This window comes from Strix uralensis, chromosome 30, assembly GCF_047716275.1.
Source record: "Strix uralensis isolate ZFMK-TIS-50842 chromosome 30, bStrUra1, whole genome shotgun sequence".
NCBI lineage: Eukaryota > Metazoa > Chordata > Aves > Strigiformes > Strigidae > Strix > Strix uralensis.
In genome coordinates, this window is record NC_134001.1 from 337,359 (window position 1) to 357,930 (window position 20,572).

General features: G+C 42.2%; 2 protein-coding genes across 3 annotated transcripts in view; one reads left to right on the plus strand and one right to left on the minus strand.

The window, feature by feature from the left end:
* The window catches only part of LOC141935983 (kinesin-like protein KIF20B), a 51,881-nt gene extending 32,400 nt beyond the window's left edge, over positions 1-19,481 (plus strand). The window contains exon 6 of the transcript XR_012626670.1: positions 19,361-19,481. The gene's annotated coding sequence lies outside the window, so the exon portion shown is untranslated. The remainder of the gene's footprint in view (positions 1-19,360) is intronic.
* Positions 8,265-20,553, minus strand: LOC141935985 (kinesin-like protein KIF20B). Of its 2 annotated transcripts, XM_074852702.1 has the most exons (10): positions 20,288-20,553; positions 19,994-20,186; positions 18,933-19,098; positions 17,752-17,898; positions 14,027-14,165; positions 12,859-12,981; positions 12,311-12,371; positions 11,106-11,173; positions 9,875-10,027; positions 8,265-8,826 (listed from the first exon to the last, which is right to left on the minus strand). In XM_074852702.1, exons 4-10 carry the CDS (start codon positions 17,757-17,759, stop codon positions 8,680-8,682), a joined length of 699 nt encoding a protein of 232 aa, XP_074708803.1. In that variant the 5' UTR covers positions 17,760-17,898; positions 18,933-19,098; positions 19,994-20,186; positions 20,288-20,553; the 3' UTR covers positions 8,265-8,679. The 2 variants fall into 2 exon arrangements, with proteins under 2 accessions (XP_074708803.1, XP_074708804.1); XM_074852703.1 differs by lacking the exon at positions 20,288-20,553 and having other exon boundaries at positions 19,879-20,010.
* Between the last annotated feature and the right edge of the window lie 19 nt (positions 20,554-20,572).

The window sequence follows — 20,572 nt, forward strand, 5'->3', positions numbered from 1 at the left end:
TAAGGGAAATGGGTCTGTTTTCTTCCCTTCCTTTGCCTAAGATTTAAACGCTCAATTGTATTTACTAGTGAGGCAGAGAATCACAGAAATCTTAACTTTGGGACATGCAAATTCATCTTCATTATGAATACGTTTCAGAGCTTTTAGCAATCTAGTTTTAAATGTGTATTGCCATAAAATCGTCCCATTATTTTAGACATTTACCTACTCAAATTTGCTTATTTTCCAAAGAGAAAGCTTGTTATCCTTTCCTTAATAAGGGCATGGTAGACTAATCATGTATTTTACAAATTACATGCCTCCATTTAAAAGTTCTGCGTGGCCAAGGTACCAAAACGATTGTCTTCAAGGTTAAATTTCTCCACCTCTTCGTTTCAGGTGTCCGCTTGTTTTTACCACACGTAAATCGGCCACGAAGCCTCTTAACAGGAATGAATGTGGGGCATATCAAGTTGACTAAAGTTTGGGGCATTTTGACCTCGGCTCAGTATCCCTCTTACCTTGGCAACTGCTCACTCCCTGGCAGCAAACTCCACGTGTCTCAGCTGTTGTGGCTGCTGGGAGGCGCTGAAAGAAGGTGGACAATCTCTTCTAAGTGCAAAACCCCCAACAACCCAACCCAACTCCTCAGCAGTTTCTTTGTATTTCGTGGCAGTGCCATCTTACTGGGCGGGTTACCCGGTACAGCCATTCCCGCAGTACAAATGCCTGTTTGCTGCTCGAGGAGAGCGGGGCTGAACAGCCGCTCAGCGGGAAATGTTAACCTGTTCCAGCACTGAGCTGCTGAAGGTCTCAAGGAAAACACAAATTTGCCATCAGGTTTTTCCCTTTGTGACATGACATGAGTAAAAGAGAAAATCAAAATAACCCAGACGCATTCAATGTCCACGTTATTCTCTCTTATTCAACACCAAAGTCAGACATAGGAACTAAAGACCCGTTTTTCTCGCTGAGCCCTGCCTCTCCAAAAGAAATGAAGGGTCCTTTTGTTCCCCACATGCGAATTGGGTACCAGAGTTCTCACTGCCCCCTTGCCCACAGCTGCTAGCTGCTTTTCCTCTCTGACACTCTCATTGGTCAGTATTACTACATTGTACTAAGAACAACTGTTTCTAACCTGTGCTGGTCTTGGATTTTGCTGTGACTCGTGATAAAGTCTGAGCTGAATATTTTGGGTTTTTCTGATAAGGCAAGATTTACAGGGGAATACAATATTTTTATCAAATCAAGCAGTGTATCTGATAACTTCAGGTCTGCCAGAAGAGTTTGCACCTGAAAGCTTCTCACAGCTAAATCAAAACTAGTTACTCCCCTCCGCGCTCTCTGAAACATGGCTTGTCTTGTCTTACACCAGACAGGATCCTCGGTGAGCAAACCCTTCAGTCAATCTTCCGTTTTAAAAAGCTAGGTTTAGCTACTTCTAGCCTTTAACACAATGCATAATTCCATCAGGTCGGAACAGCTGTAGGGGGTAAGCTGCCTCTCTCGGCCTCGAAGTAGGCGCTGCCTCCCGTGAATTCCACCTTGTTTTAATTTCTTCCCCTTCCTCTGACATAGCACTTGATTGTGTTGTGCATTCAAGAGACGTATCTCGCTCATCTCTCAGTAGCCCTTGTTTGGGTAAGTGTGGTGGAAGGAGAAGGACGATGAACATTTTAATTCCCATTTCTAGGAGTGACAACTGTTTGCAGCAAAGGGACAGTTTCTCACTGTTGTGATTTCTTCTCCTCTCCCCATACATATATAAATACCACTCATCCAAATTAATGCCCTATTTTAATACACTTATTTTTAATGAAGATTTACTAAAGGATGGGAAAGAAGACCAGGCCCCGAACAATGTTATTTACCAGAGTATTTAATTTTTTACTGCTTTATTGAATCAGTACCGTAGTATATAACTGTTTAACTTCTGATGTTTAGAAATTTCTTTTAGGATTATTTTACAAGAGGGACAGCATAATTTACAAAAAGCATTTGGCACAAATTCTGGTTAGAAAATGACTTTAAATTGCAAATAATATGCTCTCTGCCCTAAAGCTTTACACAGTTCCTATTAACAGCGAGTTAGTTTCCTCACGAATGTCTTTTTGAAACTGTCACAAATCTGACGGATGAGGAACGAGGGCAGAGTCCTGCCAAGATTATGCCATTTATTCCTTTGGCTAAATTTGAAAAGGGGAAAGAGGGCCTTTTTTCCACGTTTTACTTTATAGCACCGCCCCAGACAGTTGCTTTTCTTCCCCTTCTAACTTATTTTAGGTAGCTGTAACACAGGAGCCCGTAATGTTTTTTAACTTCTGTTTCACTGGAATGCTAGCAAGCCCCAGCATATGTATTCCTGGAGCGGCTATTCCTGCAGTTGTAATACACTGTAATAGAAGCATCAGCTTTTTTTGTCAGTGTGAACTGTCCTATAGCCTGGAGCAGGAAAAGAGGGTGTGTAGCATTTCTGCACTCTCGACAGGTTGATCTGTAGGTAGTGGAAATACTTTGAAAGGAAGCAGACGTCCTCTGAAGTTTAGACAAAAGTCTCTGTAGAAAACCTAGACATAATATGATTGTCAATCTAATTGTAGTAAGCTGTCTAGAAAGACTTCATTTCAGTCCATGTTATCAAGTAGCTGCAATGCCTGCCCAGTAGGATCCTCCAAACAAGGCATTCTGGCGCCTAAAAGGTCTTTTTTCTTGAAAGGTGCTGTTTGTTCTCGTTCAGCTTTCTGCCTTACAAAAGTTGGAATATTATTTAAATCCAAAATTACAGTATCTGATACTGCAGGAATAAGCATTAGGGGAAACAGAATATTAATTGTAGAGAAAACATACCCAATTGCTTTCTGGTTTTTTGTAAACCACTTTGAGACACACATGCCACAAGGTTTTAACATGCAGATATGCAATGAATATGAAAAAATGGATCCTGAAGCACGTTCTGTCCTCACTTAGGTGAGTTTGAATATCAGCAATTTCACTGGTGTAAACTGAATTAAGTCAGCTTTAGGCCAATATTGCTGAGTGCAGAGTGATGTAAAACGCGCATAAGGGATTGTATCTCTTTGCTTGTTTTTCCCCTCATTCCCTCCAGAACTATTGCTTTCTGCTCCCACTTTATCTCTAAAAACCTGGACCCCGTGGGACAAAGCCGAACCTTTCATCACTCCGCGAAACCGCAGTTCTCGGCAACACAGCCAACCTCCGGAGGGAAGGAGCAGATGGGAACTGCTGAAAAAAGTAATGCCACAAACGGTTGGTGGGAGAAGAGGGGAATGTCAGGGAAACAAAAGGGAGGAAAGGACGGGCAGGAGGGAAGGGCCGAGGGAGATGGAGGGTCCTGTCCTGCAGTACTGCTCCGTTGTTACACAATGCTTTCCCGTCTGCTTTGTAGGCAGACGCTTTAAATGGATTCTGAAACGGCAGAATATCCTCTGCACATCTGCACAACAGCAATTAAAGAGGTTTGGCGTTCTTAGTGCTTCTGAACGTGGCCAGTGCCCCAACAACGCTGACACCAAAGTTTTCTTTCCCCAAGGATGTGAAACAGAGCTACGGAGCAGGTTTCCTTCTGTCCCACTGCCGGTGTCTCAGTACTCACCAGAGGGCTCGGAAAGATGGGAGACAGTCCCCTCGCAGGCACTGCTCAGATTTTTATTTCTCTGCGAATATTGTCGGAAAATACTGGAATTGATGGTAGCTTCTGTGAAAGTCCTAGAGCATTTTTCAGCACTGGAACCAACCAGACGTCCGACATCAAACTGTAAAGTCTCTGGTCATACCTGACCTGACCTGGACATTACCTGGAAACTTGCCAGGGAGGCTGAAGATTTTTATATCACATTACCTTTTGAATATTTCACCGTTCTGGAAATAAATGACATTGAGTGCAACGGTGTAGAACAAGATTTAATTTTTATTTTTTCTAGATTTAAATATTTAAAATACCTTAACTGTAGTTTGAACAGTGGAAAGAGTCCACTCTTTCTTTGGGCTGTTCATACTTGGCTTTGAATTCCAGCTTATTCTGAGAATCCTAAAAGGCAGCGATTTATCAAGCTCACATCCTTTTAATTTATAATCCAGCTGCTGTGAGCTGCCAACCAGCTTTTAAGTCAGGAGACTCTGGACTGTCAGTGCCAATTATAGTTAAACAACTTACGATGCTGCTGTGTAGTTTTCTTTAGAGTTTTCCTGAGGCCTTAAGGATATAGTGCTATGCTTGGAGACACAATTAAGAAAGTCTGAAGCAACGTAACCTGTGGGCTCTGTGTGGTTTTTTCATTTATATACATACACACATTCACCTATAGTTGTATACTGTACACACACAGAATCTCACGACGAATCTTGGGGGGTTTTATGGTATTCATTAAGTACAGCTAACAGAATGATTTTTAAATGCCTTTCTGTATCTAGCTATTGTCTCTCCTACAGAGCCTAGTGACACAACCAAAAGGGTGATGAAAAAACCCTACACTGGGCAGCTATAAACAAAATCAGGGTTACGCAGTTTAACTGTTCCTGGTTTCTGGTTAAATGTTACAACAGCGAAACAAGAATTCAAAATCCTCGTTTCTAAACCTACTGAGCGGTTACGCCAACTTAGTAAATATCTGATTTACCCTCTTTAAATGCGAGTTTCATCGTTAACTTCCCCATTTGCTGGAGACGCTGCGTTTTCCCCAACGCAAGAGAGCCACTAGGTGGGCGTACGTTAGCTTAAAAGAAAGTTTGTCAACCCCAGCTGGTTTTATTTTGAAGGAGCTCTGCGGTTCCCTTCTCCCAGCATCCGGGAGATGCTGCAACACTGTCCACACCACGTCGAGTGATCGATTTGGGGTTTTTCGATGCTCGTGTCCACGCTGGGGCAAGCAAAGGCAAAGGCTTACTTAGAAGTGCCACCCTTCAAAAAGTGGATCTCCTACCCAAACGAGGAGCACAAGAACTCTGCATAAGTTCGTGACATAGAAAGCCCCAAGGACCCAGGCTGAAACAGATTCAGAGGATTACCTTGCTAACATAAAAGCTATTTTGTTTTTTAAAGCCTTCAAAATATATCTTTAAAAGCCAGGCACTTGCCAGAGAGAGAACTGGCGGATTATATAGAAAGGGCCTGTTGAGGAATTAGGCTGTAGGGGGGCAAAAGAAAAGTCGGTTATAGCAATATTCAACACAAAAGCGATAAAGAAGTTTTCAAAGTAAGCTGGTTCTTGTTTACAGGCAATAGAGCCTCATACCAGTCCTAAGCTGAGGGGTCAATAAAAGGCATTTTAGGACAGAGGAGTAAACTCAAAGTAACAAACTGACAAGGCTGGGTGTATTCAAGTCTAAAGAAACTCCAGGATGATATTGTGGGACTGAGAGGTGTAATGTGTAATAAACTTCTGAGGGCAGCATGGTACTAGAAGGATGGTGCCAAACAAGCCGCTTTCCAAAGAATTTCAGTACAAATTTGTGGAAACTGCAAAAACTCTGACTTCCACATCAGGAATATCTGAGTTGTAAGACTCTAAGCGGAAAAAAATGAACACAAAATGATTATTCATGGTTCCTCATAGTACCAGAAGGGGAGGGACAGCTAATGTAATCATCAGGCAGCCAATTTAAAATAAAGTGCTTTTTCATATGTCATAATTAGTCTTGCCATCGAACCTTTTGGAGGCCAGACAGATAAGCCAAAAGAAGGAGTAAGACAAGTTGACGCAGGGTAAGGGTATTAGATGTGATTAAATGAATGCAAACTTTAAAGCTAGAAGTCTGTGAGTTGTTGCTCATGACAATTTTTCGGAATGTAAGAAGACTCCGTCTGTACCCGTACCCCGTCCCCCAGCGTTCACTATCGCTCAGTGGTGGAGAACGATACAGGGCTAAACTGACCTTCAGATATTGCCAAGTTCATCCCTGTGGTCCTGTGATGCTGAAAAATTTGGACCTCATCTGCAAGCTCAAGTCTCTCAAAGGGAGTGAAGTTGTTAAGGGTGTCTGGTTGTCTTGCTGCAGCTCTGGATTGAGAGTCCAGTTTTCCTAAAGATTAATGGGAGTAATTGTGTGCAGAGAAGAAGGAGCCAGCTGAAAAGTGCATTGCCTAGACCAGCAAAAAAACTCGGCAGAAGCGCTGGTGGCAGTGCAGAAGCAAGCATCTGTAGGCAGCTGTCTGGATAGATTTGAAGAACTACAAAAAAATGGAAAAGCTGCACCGTTTATGACCTGTAAGATTCTGCAGATCCTAATTCAGTGTAAAGGTCATGGTCATTGGGGGTTCAATTTGAACATTGTGGTTAAATTTCCACAGGTACAAGATTCTGAGGAGGTCAGGGAATGAGTGGGAATACTTCATACTTAATCTTGCTCTCTGTGAGGACAGTGACAAAGCTCCTGTTGATTTTAGCGGGAAGAAACATAACCCAGTGATGCGGTTGGAATAAAGCAGCCTGGAGTACTAGGTACTCAGTGGTAGATCTGGGGAATTACTGAGAACCTGGCCTGATGGGGTAATTTTTAAATAGCAGTGCTAGGGAAGTGTTTGGTTTTTTTAGTAACTTCTCTTACTATTTTTTTTTATTAGGATCAAATGGTTTTTGTATAAACAGATGTCTTTCTCACATCCCATGTTCCCTTCCTGCTCAATTATACAGTGAGCTCACAATTTATGTCACAAATCCAGTGTCTTTCCCATAAGAACCGACTTGTTGCACGCACGAATTTGTACTTGACTGGAGGATTGAGTACTGTCTGTAAGGGAGCTTTTAACACAAACATTCCCCAAACTGAAGAATGCAAACTAGAAAGTTACTGAGGGAAAGTCATTTCTCTAACTGGTTTGGGTGGATATTTTCAGTTTGCTTGTAAAAAACTCTTTGCAAGTCATAAAAACTTCATTATAATGTTGAAACACATTTCACGACTCTGCATCAGGTCTACTGCCTGGGCAACTCTCAAGGCTTTAACAGTATTGGGGTTACTGCAGTCGCTCAGAGTCATCAGAAACAGAAACGCTCCGTTCCTCACTGGAATTTCAGTTCGCTGGCCAAGCAGAACTACTGCTTTCTCCAGGCAAGTTTTTGACAAAACATTTTCCTAGTGTACACCCTGTCTGTCAATACATGATCAAACTGACATTCTAAAATAGTTACCTGTAAAACGGAGTGGTTCTTCCTTACATACAGTGTGACCAAACCTAGTTGCTGTCAGAAACTGGGAGTAATAACTAAAGGAAAATAAAAAGCTCTCTTTACCATGCAATTGTCGGTGCTAAGTGGTTGATGTACTGAATGAAGAGATGTTAGTTTTGCCTCTATTTGTCAAGGCCATGTCCTATTTTACTACACATTTAGATTTCTGTAGGAGGAGCTGACTTCTGCGCACGTCCTGAGTTTGATGAAGGGTTTGAGGAACGGGACGTGGCAACATGCCTGTGGATATCACAGGCTACATCTTCACCTATGCTTTAGGCATTGCAGTCTTACACACTTGCCAGTCTGAGATGATTCTCAGCCCTGAGTGAGGCCTTCAGGCTCCTCTCCTAAAGCCTGGGAAGAGTTAGATACTTTGGGAAGGACTCAGGAACCAGCAGAGCTGGAACCTGTGTGAAGTAACCCATAAATAAAACAAGGCTTGGGGTGGAATTTAAACAGTCTGGGGCATGTCTGCATGACTTGGAGCCCTTGCTTCAGGTGAGCTGGTATGACTGCAAAGCAGGACAGGATCACGAGGTGCTGTCTGCTCAGGCTCCAAAAGTGACAGAGCTGTGACAGCATGAACTAATGATATAGATAAAGTACAAAGAACTACAGAAAGTAACTTTGGGGAGATTCCCCACGTTGCTGAAATATATACCGAGAAAACAACAAAACAAAGGAGCTATTAACAACACATCATTAGCACCTACTTTCTATAAATATAACAAACATACCTCGTTGTTTACAGACTGATCTGTTCTATCTTGTCCTTCAGGTAAAGGTACTTCTGCCAAAGACTGAAGACTTTTATGGGTAACGCCTTGTTTCAATTCCTTTATAAAGTCATCTTTCTCAGCCAGCTGTGTTCTTAGTTCTTCTGTATCAGTTCCCTCACCCTAATAAACACAGCAAAACTTGCCACAAACTGCAGGACTGGCAAAAGAAGTTAACATGTGCATGAGCATCGTTACAGTTACTCAGTGGCATCAGTTTTAGAATTGCAGGTCAAACAGCCAGCTGTCCAACAAAAACCAACAACTTCATGTACGAGCGGCCTCAAGCCAGGAAAGGTCATACAACAGCCCGGGAAGATGTCATGCAACATTTTTTATTTTACACTACTTATGTAGGGTTATAAAAGTTCACCTCCCGTTTGTTCATAAGTTCTTGGTTCTGCGAAAAAGGCAGCAGATGTGATAGTTGTTTCAGAGTTCCAGTCCGATCAAATCGCAACCAAATGATCAAACAGACTCGAGTGTTTCTTTGAACTCCAGTTTTTTGGAACTTCAGTCACTGTTACAAATTCAGTTTCAGAAAAGCATAAAGCTTTTTTTATATTAGCTGCAAACAATTTCAACGTGTTTGAAATAGAGCCAAAACGTGGTGTTTTGCAGAATTAGTGAATAACAAAAGAAAAACGACAGAAAACAACTACAAAAAAATCCCACAGAATCAAGAGAGAGAGAACGCGAGAGGACCTTTCCTGAATCCTTCACCGCCGCTTGTTTCAGTTCTGCTGTTTCTTTATCTTTTTGCACGGCGTTAGAAGCCAAAGTCTGAGCTGTACTTCCAAAGCTTCTACTAACTGATGTCTCTCTTCACGCCGCTTTGGAAGATTGCTGGCCTCTTCTACCAGCTGTGCAGCCAGTCTTTCCTGAATGGGGGAAAAACAGGTTAGAATTGAGCACCACTTCTACAAACCATCTGAACTGTTCTGACAGCTTAGTTTGGCACAGTCAGTACTATCTTATGGCCTCAGTAGACTCGAGAGCTCTTAAAAAGCTCACGCAGAACTAGTTTCACCATAAACATACAAAAGCAAACCATGCTTCAAATTAGGAAAAATTGTATCTATATTTATACTCTTTGTGGAGAGAATTTTTGTCAAGAACCACCACTCCTGCTTGCCCACTTTCTGCTTTTATTACTGGAAAGTCTCAGGCAGGCAAAGTCACAGACAAAGCGAAAGTAGTCCCAAGCTCCTAACACCCCCCGTACTGACTGCAGGGCCAGAAGGTCATGGCTAACTACTTCTGGATGCAAGCACAGTTTTAGATTGCACAGATTCGTATAATAACTTCATATGCTCAGGAAATGACAACCTCGATACAGCCCAGTGACCAGGCCAGGTATCCACCTTGTTATTAACTATCAGTCACTCTGCTTTGAAAGCGATACGGGAGCAAAACCACCAGCATGTCGACCCAGTATTTTTACTGGAAAGAAGCTTTTCTTGTCAACTACTGCTTGCTTCTTCTCTTCCTTCTAAAGCCTCATAGGCTGTTTCCTCCCCCTCCCCCCTGCCCTTTTTTTCAGAAAAGCCAAGCAACAAATCTTGTTTTTCAAGGTATGTTTTCTCCGCTTCATTAAGTGGCAATTCATTTAAGCATAGGTTACGTATTGGTGGTTTACACACAAGACGACGTTTGAAGAATCCACAGCAAGGCGGTGCTGGTGACAGGATAGAAAGGAACAGGCACTTTCACTTCCATTAGGTGTTACGCTTTCTCATTTGGTGACACTCCTGTTCTTCCCTTTTCACATGGAGAAGATCTCCCGGAGGCTTTGCCATGCGATAACGTGGGGGACTTTGACAAAGGCCAGCTCCCCTCAAGCGCCCACACTGTTAACACCTGACACGAGATCTGCTCTGGACTGAAGACTTACGCTAGAGGACTCTGCCGAGACCTCCAGTCACTTACAATTTCTGCTTGTTGCTCTACACAACGTTTTCTGTCCTCCCCAAATCTTCTCATTTCTCTGTTGCGATGGCTCTCAGCTTCTTTCACTTGACTTATGAGTCTCATTTTTTCCTCCAGCCAGTTCTTTCTATCAGTTTGATACTTTGCCTCATTCTCCCATTTCAGTGGAACCAGAAATAAAGCCATAGGCAGAGATTAAGCAACACAAAAACAAGTCTTAAAATCCAGATTAAGCACATTAGTTTCAAAAAGATAACAGAAATACTAGCACAGTTCTACTCCAGCGTATCCCCAAGTGCAAGCATTACATTCTCATTTGTTCTTTTCCATTTAAAAAAATGGTTTAGCAGCTTTCAGAACTTATTATTCAGACTGGCACGTCTTCAGGGAACAGACATTTTTTCCTCTAAAAATGCTCTGGGTAAGCCACAAACACTATTAAAGTTACACCAAAGGTCATGGCCAAAAGACCCTTTTTAGTCACAAATTCCCAGTCTTTCATACTGCCTTGCAGGTCATGTCAGGAATCCTACTTCAAGACTGAAAGGCCAAAAATGCAGCACAGTTTGAGTGGGAAACAGAGACAGTGCGTAACCAGGAATGTTACTTCAATCCACAGCAACTTTGCCTCCTTCTCTACCACAACCAAACCTCTTGTCAGACATTCTCCCACACAAGACAGGAGGCACCTGAAAAGCTGCCTGGGAAAAAAGTCTGCTTTCTAATCCAAGGAGAATCAAGAGGTAAACCCTCAGCCTAACAGGAAGGACTTACAGGTCACACAAGCACAACATCTTTAAAGAGTCTGATTTATTTGCCCAAGCAACTGATGGGAAAAAGGTCTGAAACAATCCAGCTCCTGACATCTGTTCAGGACAGCTGCAAGAGGAGCCCGGCTAGAGAAGCACCGTCCATGGCAGCACACCGCAGTGAAGGGTGCACCCCGCTGTGGGCCATCAGTGATGCTGTGTATTACAACGACACCGCATCCAGACTTTGCTGACTGACGCACTGCAGTTTTTAGAGGAGGTTTCCTTCAGCACTCTAAGAACTTGCCACATCATGCCCCAGCTCTTGAAGATAGTGACGCAAAAAAAATTTAGACTCCTACATGAAAGTTATGGTTTTAAACTTAAGTATGAATTACATCACCATGTTTTACCTTCAGGTCTCTTTGCAGCTTTATTCATTCCTCACTTTCATCTCTGGTTTTTTCCGTGGTGTTGCTCACCTTTTGCTGCCAGTCACTATTGCTCTGGTTATTCAGCTCTCTGTATTTCTGCTTCCATGCTTCCAGTTCTAGTCAGCACACAAAACGAGGTTATATAACACACAGTTTAAATGCATATTTGACCACATTCACATCCTTCTACTAACGTGACTTGGATTTATCAGCTGTGACCACAAAGGGACAGCAGAAGCCGTTAACTGTTAGAAGTTTGTTATGTCCTATATAAAATTAATGCCTAACTAATACTCACCAAATCAAAACAGAGATTTAAAGCAGCTATCACAATACATCCAAAACACTTTTGCCTCCTCGCTCCCTTTCCATGGAGAGATTACCCTGAACTAATCTGTTGGTCTCTTCTAATTTGGCTTCAAGCACTTGATCTTGTTTAATCTGAGTCTGTTCTTGTTCTTCTAATGCCATCTGCAGATCTTCAATTACAGAATTCAATTCTATTCTTTATTCAACCTACAAATTCTCTTCTTTTTGTCCCTCCCCTATTTCCCCGGGGAGGGGAGGCGGGAGGTGAACGGCTGCCACGTGGCGACTGGCTGCCGGCTGAGCTCAAACCTCAACACACACAGATCTGAGAATAAAGTTACAGATGAGCCCCCGTCCTAGTTCCCACCATTCTCTCCCAAAGTGCCTTCATCACAAGTAACTTCCCCCATTGCCTGAGATCTAAAGCTCTGTTAGAAAGAAATAGAGGATCTCTACGGAACTTTCCAAATGCAGAATTCTGAAGTGATTCCCATCGACTTGATTCAGGTGAGCATGTCAGTGTTAACGTCGGACTAAGGCTTGATTATATGAAAAACCAACTATTGTTCAACTGCTGAGTGTTTATCAAACCTGCAGAGACTGGTACTGTGCCAGTTCATGTGTCAGTGTTCGATGTTGTTACCATGGCCAGCTAAAGTGGCAAATAAATACCAATATCGAGTAAGTTAACACTGACAGAGCAAATCCAGCCTTTCTTTGGGGCTTAAGTTTCTTGTTCTGAGACTGCTTCTTGGCTTTCAAACATTCCTGCTAGTAATGATTCAATAAAAAGTAGTTCCTGACTGTAACATTTTAATGCCCAGGTTGGAGTTGCTCAGATTTTAAAATATAAATCTGCAAGACTCTCCAAATTAGTTAACATCACAACTCATTATGTTGCCATTGCACACCCAAAAAATGGCACAAGAAGGGCTTTTTCTGACCTTTACACGCTTTCTCGTACTGTTTGGAGATTTCTTCCAGCTTCTCATTATTCAGCTGCTCCTAAACACCACACTGAAAGCAAATTAAAGAAAACATGTCAAAAACATGTTGAAAGAAACAAACATACATGATACATATTAGTAGCTTTTCATTCAGAGCCTCAATAAGTATTAAATGAAGTATTTAAAGACAAACAGTTGAGAATTAAAAGGTTTTCATATAGTGAAAGGAGCATTCAAGCTGACTAAAACAGTGTTTAGAAGACATTACTCTGACATATCTAAGTGTCACTCATCAGAATCAGGGTGCCTGCAGGTATTAAGTATGTATTTACTAGGCAGATTACTCTATTTAAAACAATTTGCCAAGGTCCTGCAGTGAGAAGTTCTGTAAACATCTTTCATTCATCCGTTAAGACTAACTTCAGCTGGCTACTCCTGTTTTTACCCCAATTTCTGTAAGCTTTCTCCTGTTGGTTGGAACATTTGCCTCATTACTGGATTAGCTAAAAAATTAAAAGCAAGTAAAATTTAAAAGAATAGAATACCTTTTTAAATTGCAGGACTGTGCGCTGTTTGATCTCTAATTCTTTCCTAAACTGGTTTGTCATTTTCTGAAGTTCATTACCTTTGTTCCTCAGGGATTTCTCCTCGGATTGCACTCTGCACACCTGTAACGATGCACAAGCAAAGCTAACCTTTAGCTATCAGCCTTTTACAATCTCTGCAAGTTATCCAAGTGAAAAAATACTTTAATCAAGAATCAAAATTTTGCAAGCATCTTTGCTAAATTCCAGGGGCTAGAAGTGCACTGTACTGTACATCCTTCCTAGGGAACAATGTTCACCATAGAATAGAGCATTAAATTTGGGAGGAAAAAAAGAAAAACAACAAACCACCCCACCAAAACCAAAGCACCAGGAAACAGCCTCATCAAACTACACATTCAGTTGTCCTTTAAAAAAAAAAGTGTTTCCTGACACGTGATCCCATCCACTCCGTGCTGCTTCCCAAAGGATTATACACTGCATGTTGAGTGGGGAAAAGGTCCTCAAGTGTCAGGCTGCTGGGGAAGACATTAATACTTTTTTAAAGCTTAACTTTCAAGCCCAAACTCTTGCAATAGTCTTCTGGATTTTAAGTTCTTGCGAGATCCCACGAGGTTCTAAGAAATCCCACTGCTTAGTAACTAAATACTAACAATCCACATCAGTAAAAGTTACTGCATTTTTTCATTTGTTTTCCCCAAACTTAACAGAAAACATCTCAGACTTTAAAAAGTCTCTAGAAGTTCGTGCTCTCCTTTTCCAATTAATCCACCTTTTCCTCCCAGAGATGAGCATTTTCCAACAGTCTGAGTTCTGAGGCTTTGCAGTCAGCACAAGTAACAACATACGGCTACTGTTGTTATGAAGATTACACAGTCCTCCTCCACAACCAGGTCAGCCGACTTCTGACAAGCCTTTTTCAAGGGTATTAATACAATTTACTCCCCCCTTCAATGTCAGCACTAACCCCTGTTTTGACCTCCGGGCTTTAGCTCACAGCTCAATGGCAATGGAACTTCAGACTCACTCTCACTCTAAATGGATCGCTGAACGCAGCCTTGTTATGAACCACTTCTAACAGCTGGGGCTTGAGACTTGTGAAAACAGCTTTTACCAACAGAACCCCACACACACTTGCAGAAGGAACATTTGGCCTGGGGTTACAAACCTGGTTTTGTACTTGCTGAATTTGTTTCTTGGCATCGGAAAGTTTCTCTCTCAAATCTCCATGTTCTTCCTCTTTCCTCTGCAAACCTTTTTCCAAGCTCTGTACAAGGGCAGGGCTCTCAGAAAGATCTTGACGTAGCCTTGTGTTAGAAATGAAGAGACAGAAATAACATGAGTGTTACACGTCTCAAAGAAGCAGCTTTTACACATTAACTCAGGCTCTTTGATGGCCGGTTTTATGCGTGAACAGAATCCCAGATCTATCAGCTAAATGACAAGCGTTGTAATTTTACTTTGGGACTTCAGCTACTTATTATATGATCCTCAAGTAACAAACCGCTCAGATTCACTCTTGAACCGTGCAATTTTTTAAAATTCTTGTTTTTAAGCACAGTAGAGTAACCGTTTCTATCATGAGGTGTCCTTACACAGTAACAAAAGGGACAAGGTTAATATCAATTAAGTATAAACTTGACATTTACATCCCAGACCTTGTAAGGATCAAAATAAATAAAAATCAAAAGAAAGTAGAAAAACCAACAACATTGTAACAAGTCCCGTTGTTATGAAGTGCTACGAAGTCATTAAGAAGTTTAATGGGTTTATTTTTCAGTGGTCGTATTTCTTTTAAAAAGCTTACAGTAAGTCATCTTGGATTTTCACTTCGCAATTACCTAATAGAAGATTTCTTAAACTCTGTAATTAACAGTACAAAATAAGGTCTCACAAAAGGAAAACCTTTCCAAGTGCCCCAGACCTTCACGCCAAATTGTATTTTAGAGCACATGCAGGCGCCCGCAGATGTTGGAACTGAAGAAACCCCAGTCAGAAGGGCTACACAGCATCTTAAAGCCATTTTTACAGGATTGCAGTTTCTTGCCACATAGCAAATATAATCTCTCAGATACATTTAATCTCTTATTTCTTAAAGGTTTAAAAAGTCGAGGGGGCTGGGGAAGTTCTACTCTCCCACACCCATTACCTTCACGTTCCTACACTACACTGTGCTCCCCTAGAACAGCTATTACCAAACCCACCTGATTACTGTTTCATTACTAGGCTTTTTTTTCCCTTTCTTCTTCCCCTTTTTACCATCCAGTCCTTTCTAAAGAAAACATTGCCAGCTTTTATACGAGTTACAGGATAAACATTAAACTATGCCATTTCCTCCAAAAAGGGTATGTACCATAATGCTATTAGAAATCCCCAAATAATTCATCCTTTCCTGTTTCCCCCTACGACAGTTCTGCAGGATTTAGAGCCATATTTCTGAAAGAATACACAAACAGGTGAGGAAAACAGAGCTAGCAAAATATGCAAAGACAGAAATCCAGTAGGGCACTAAAAGTTCTTAAGCAGTTTGGTTGGTAAAGTTGACAAACATGCAAGTGTGTGATGTCAAAATAAACGGATGTTCACAGAAGGTAGTTCTAACTTGAGTCTGTTCTCAAAGGGCTAGGAATTCTCTCGTTATTTACTTACAATTCTAGAGATTGTATTTGCTCATCCTCATTCTTCTCTTTTCCTTGAAGAGTGTGTTTCATGTTCTCCAAGCTGTTCACCAAGGACACAACCCCCTCCTTTAGATTTGCTTCCTGATCATTTAATTCCTTCAGGTTTTTGTCTGAATTGGCACGTTCCTCTTGCAGAGCTACTGTATTCCTTTCCAGATTCAAAAGAATAGATTCTTTGTCTTTAGCTACTTCTTCTAACTTTGCTATGCTCTCAGCTTTAGCTCTAAAAGCCTCCAAGAGCCATTCAAGCTCTCTTGTTTCTCCCTCGGAGCCGGTAACTTCCTCTTCAAACGGTGCAATTACTCTGTGATCCTCTGCAGCCTGTTTTCCAAAATCCTGGGGTTTCTTCTGGATGTGCTCTTGTAACTGGTTCATAAGATCTTCTTCCTTGGTGGACTGATGATCTTGATTTGCAGTCTCATTTAACTTTATTTTTAGTTGTTTATTGCAATCCTCAGCATCATCAAGTCCCTTCTTTACGTCTTCAACTCGTCGAAGTAGTTCTTGAATCTGCTGACTTGTTTGTGAGAAGCCTTAACAATGTTTTGGCATCCTTCCCAAATGCTTCCAACACTGCAGTGAAAGGAGCTCTCCTGTCCCAGAGCTGCTGTGGAAGCAGTCTGGGACTCCATGCACACAGGACTCAGTTGAGCTCTCTCCAGCTCATCTTTCTGAGAGTCTCAGGAATCCTTTAGATCAACGGAATCAATATCCGTAGCGTAAGACTCCAAGTGTCATTTATACAACTCACCTGCTTTGGACTGCATTGTTTGAATTAGTGGCACTTTATAAATTATATTTTGTTTAGCACCTTCTACTTCGCTATTTAGCTGAATCACCTTTTCTTCTTGTTCCCTATTGATAGTTTCTGTTTGTCCAGTTCAGAAACAATCTCCTGATGGTCAGCTCGACACTGCTGGAGTTCTGCACCTCAGCCAGAAGCCCTTTCTTCAGAGCAGAGAGCTGGAGATTCAAGGTTTTTATTTGCCCACTGAACTCTTCTCTTTTGGTTTTTTCCCTTCTGCGCTGTTCTTCAGGTGCAGCCAGCTGACCTTCCCAGGTTTCAGCTCTTTCCCTCAGTGCTAGTGTTTCTGCATAGTTCTCAGTATGATTTGCTTTCACATATTCAGTTCTCTTTTGGTCCAGAGTCATCTTCCCAACTCTCCTGCACACCTCCTCAAAAAGAACCCAAACCAAACAAACCACAACAGCTCAGGATGATGAACATCAACAGTACAAGTCACTAGCACTGCCAAACAGCAATTACTATATGGAAAATGGTCACCAGCTGAAAGCCACACCCTTATATCACATGGCATTGTGAAGTCTTGCAGTAAAGCCCCTCGGAGCAGTTTAAAATGCAGTAGGTGCCTCTTCGGCTTACAGACGTGGTTTGCAGCAAGGGGTGCTCAGGAGCCTTAAAGAACATTTTGCCATGGCTCTACTCCAGCCTTCTGCTCTGCCCCACTACAGAAAAATCTAGCTAGTTTTACTAATATGCAGTAATACCTGTGAGCTGGATAACGGTCACAGTTATGTCTGGTTTCCACTTCCACTGGTCCAACAACCCTTTTAATACAGCCCATCCCCCATTTTACATTCAGAAAAGCAATGGCATTGTACACTTTCCTGAGAATTTTCATTCATACTCAATATGCCCTTACTTTAAAAATTAAGCTAAAAATCCAGCACAAGGTTTTTGCTTAGTGTTTGGGACTTCCTTCTCCTTTTTCAGTTGGTTTCTAAACTAGATACAAGGAGAACTACTTACGCCCACACCTAATGTGTTGCATGTAAGGTTCTCCCGGAGAGATCTACAACATTCCATCACGATCCCAAATTTCCATAAACATTTTATTAGCTTAAGACTGGTTTGCCCTGCAGTAAAATCATATGCATTTCACCACCTTCAGAACTGACTCCAGCCGTACTTTACACAAACGTTTCAGAATCCAGCTGGGTCCATTTAGTAACATGCAGGTATGTTTAGTATTAAAACCAAGCCTGACTATCACTGCAGGATTAGGCCATCCCAGCTCTGCACTCCAAAGTGATACTACAGATTTCTGTGAGTGCTGCAGCTACAGTAAGGTGGAGTTTGGCAGCCATCTCGCGTGGGGAGCACTAAGCACACGGGTACCTGTGTACTGCACGGAGACATCCTCTGAACAGACCCAACGGGTTTTATAGAGTCACTAACAAAGAGTCATACCGAAGCATTAGCAATGGTGGTTTCCATCTCCATTCAGGTTTGGGGTTTTGATTATTTTTAGGAGGGATCAAATTCCACAGGACACTTTGTTCCTCCTGCTTTTCTGTACCTTTTCTTTTCTGTTCTAATGAGATGTATCAAGTGTTCCTGCTAGGGCAGAGGAAACAGCAGCTTTACTTTGGCTTGGAAAGCCATGCTTCTAAATACTGCAAGATTAAAAATTCAGCACTGGGAGATGGTTTGCTCTGAAAGCCTGGTTGTGTGGTCTCAAGAAAACGTATCAGACAAAATACTACAAACTCCTCACGCTGGACATGAATTTTACATACTTCACTAAAAGGGAGAGGTGCCGAGATGTCTTAAGACATATTTTGCCATCTAAGGTGCCAAGATACAAAACGTAGCAGAGTTTTGCCCAACAGCTCTAGTGAGAAGGGTATGATCATTCATAAGAGGATTTAGAGGTGATCGAGATGCTCTGTACTGACAACCACAATCATGTAGCAAAGCAGCATAAATACTGAAGGTCTTCAGCTGTAGCTGGTTCATTCACCTCATTCTAGAAAGACTGGTGAGCTCACAGATAAAGCCAGGGAAGCAAAAAGATTGGAAGCGCACAAAATATGTACCTGTGGACTTAAAATAATTTTACTTCCACTCAAGTGAAAAGCTTTTCTCCTTTGGCAGCACTGCCACCTTGCCCAAAGCTGCTGAGTTCACAGCAGCACACAGCACGAAACACCAAGTTTCACAGCACGTGCTGTAGGACTGAACAATCAGTAACTCACTGACACCTCTGACGCTTGCGTAGGGGTGTCAGAAACTTGAGCAGGGGATGCTCCTTTCCCAGAAGTCCAGCAACAGCAAGTTTAGTACCAAAACAACTGTTAAGAAATTGATTAAGAACTACAGCGGAGTCTGCAAGAGCATCAACAGATGAGAGATGCAGCAGAAAGCAGAGTCTAAAAACTAACTTTTCTTTTAAGCATTTAGGAGTGAGCAGTGTAGGACCTTCTGCAAAAGATGGTATTTACACAGCAGTTACTCTGATTTACAGTTCAACATGGTAGATTTTCTCCTCACAACATCATGTTTACACTTCACAGCTTTTCCCTTCTGTTCTGGAGTAGTAATTAAGGTTTTTTGGAAGGGCCCCTGTTGAGTGACGGTAGAGATTTTACCTTTCTCTGCGGGTGCCTCTTTTTCCCCAACAGGCTTACTTTCAGAGCAACGTTTTCTCCCCACTTCCAACACAGTCTCCTCACAAGCCTTGAATTGGCTGCTTTCAATCACTTCCTTAGAGTTCTCTTCTGCGCATTTTCTTTTCATGGTGGTTACAGTGTTGTCCTGTGTTACAATAAGATCAATTACTCTGAAGTTCTACAAAGTGAGCACTTAAAAGCCTCAGTAATCTTTTAGATGCAAATATTTTTACAAATCCATCTGGTAACCTGTATAGGGGTTGTCAGAAGAACAACATCAGTTACTCAAGCAAAAGACAAAATTGAGGATGCTTACAGTGCTTTCAGTATTTCTGTTTTCTTTTCTGAACAGGAGTAGGTGGAAACTACTTGCTTATTTTAAAATATTTTCCCACGTATTTCCCTAGCAATCTGGTGGGAAGAGGACTGCAAACACATCGTACGCTGAAGAAATCCAGGACACAAACGGACTCGGAAGAGTGAACAAGTCTGCTACACTGACTCACTGCATATGACACACTTGCACAGCAAACTCTTCCTGGATTATTCCATCCCCGCCTGCACGTCAGACTCCCAGCTTGTTATCACCTCTCTTTATTTGTTTATAAACCCCGAGAGCCAGGCTGCGATCCTCTAACTCTACAAGTCAGCTTCAGCAAACTGATGACTGCCCTGTGGTTAAGATACTCTGCCACAGCATCAAACACGCCGTGCTCCAGCCCTTACAGTTTCAAAACCAATGGAACTGAAAAAAAAAACCCAAACCCAACCCAAACCACACCACCCTTTCGGGCATGTTATCACAGGCAACCTGGCCTGGACTTCTGAGACTCCTCCTCCCTCATTCCGCAGACCCCTATGTCCCTGCTCTGAGACTAAGCTCAAATAAGCACGAACAGGGGCAGTCCACAGGTAAATCCATTACCCGAGAACCAAAAAAGGATCTCACAGAGCGCCAGCGGGGTAATTCTAATTCAAAGCCGTGCGGATACAAAGCTTTGGTCCTATTTTGGAGAGAAGTAGCAATGAGGAGCACGTACACGTCTTCTCCGTTTACACAAACTCTATTAACCAAAGCCAGGAGTGAAGGAACAGACTTGTGGCCCAGCTGCTGGCAGATCGATGTTCCAGGGGTGCCGGCACTCTGCCACTGCTGTTCCCAGCTCCAGTCCATGTTTACCCTGGTGCTCTATCACAGGAAGGTCACACTGGGTCTTGTTCAATTTCTCCCCTCTGAAAATAAAGCGAACACAGTACAGCTTAATCGAGTAACTTGAGAATATGAAGAGCATTCCTTGCAAAAAACCAGATGCTGCTGGTTTAGGTATATTCACCTATCGCACGGATCAGAAGGGAAGCACCACATCTAGGAGTTCAGTATTTCTCCCTCCTTCCTTTCCAGAACGGGGGAAAACCCATACTTTTTTGGAGTGTGCAGAGCCTTAGGCAGACACCTGTTGAAAATGTGTTTTAATGCTCTTTCACCCTTTAAATTGCAGGGCTGGAAGACCAACAGCCGCCCATAACTATCTAATAACGTGAGAAATGTGTGAACCAAACGGGACAAAACGGCTCTAAAACTGAGGAATTCTTGAGGGGATTTTTGTTAGCCCCCCTTC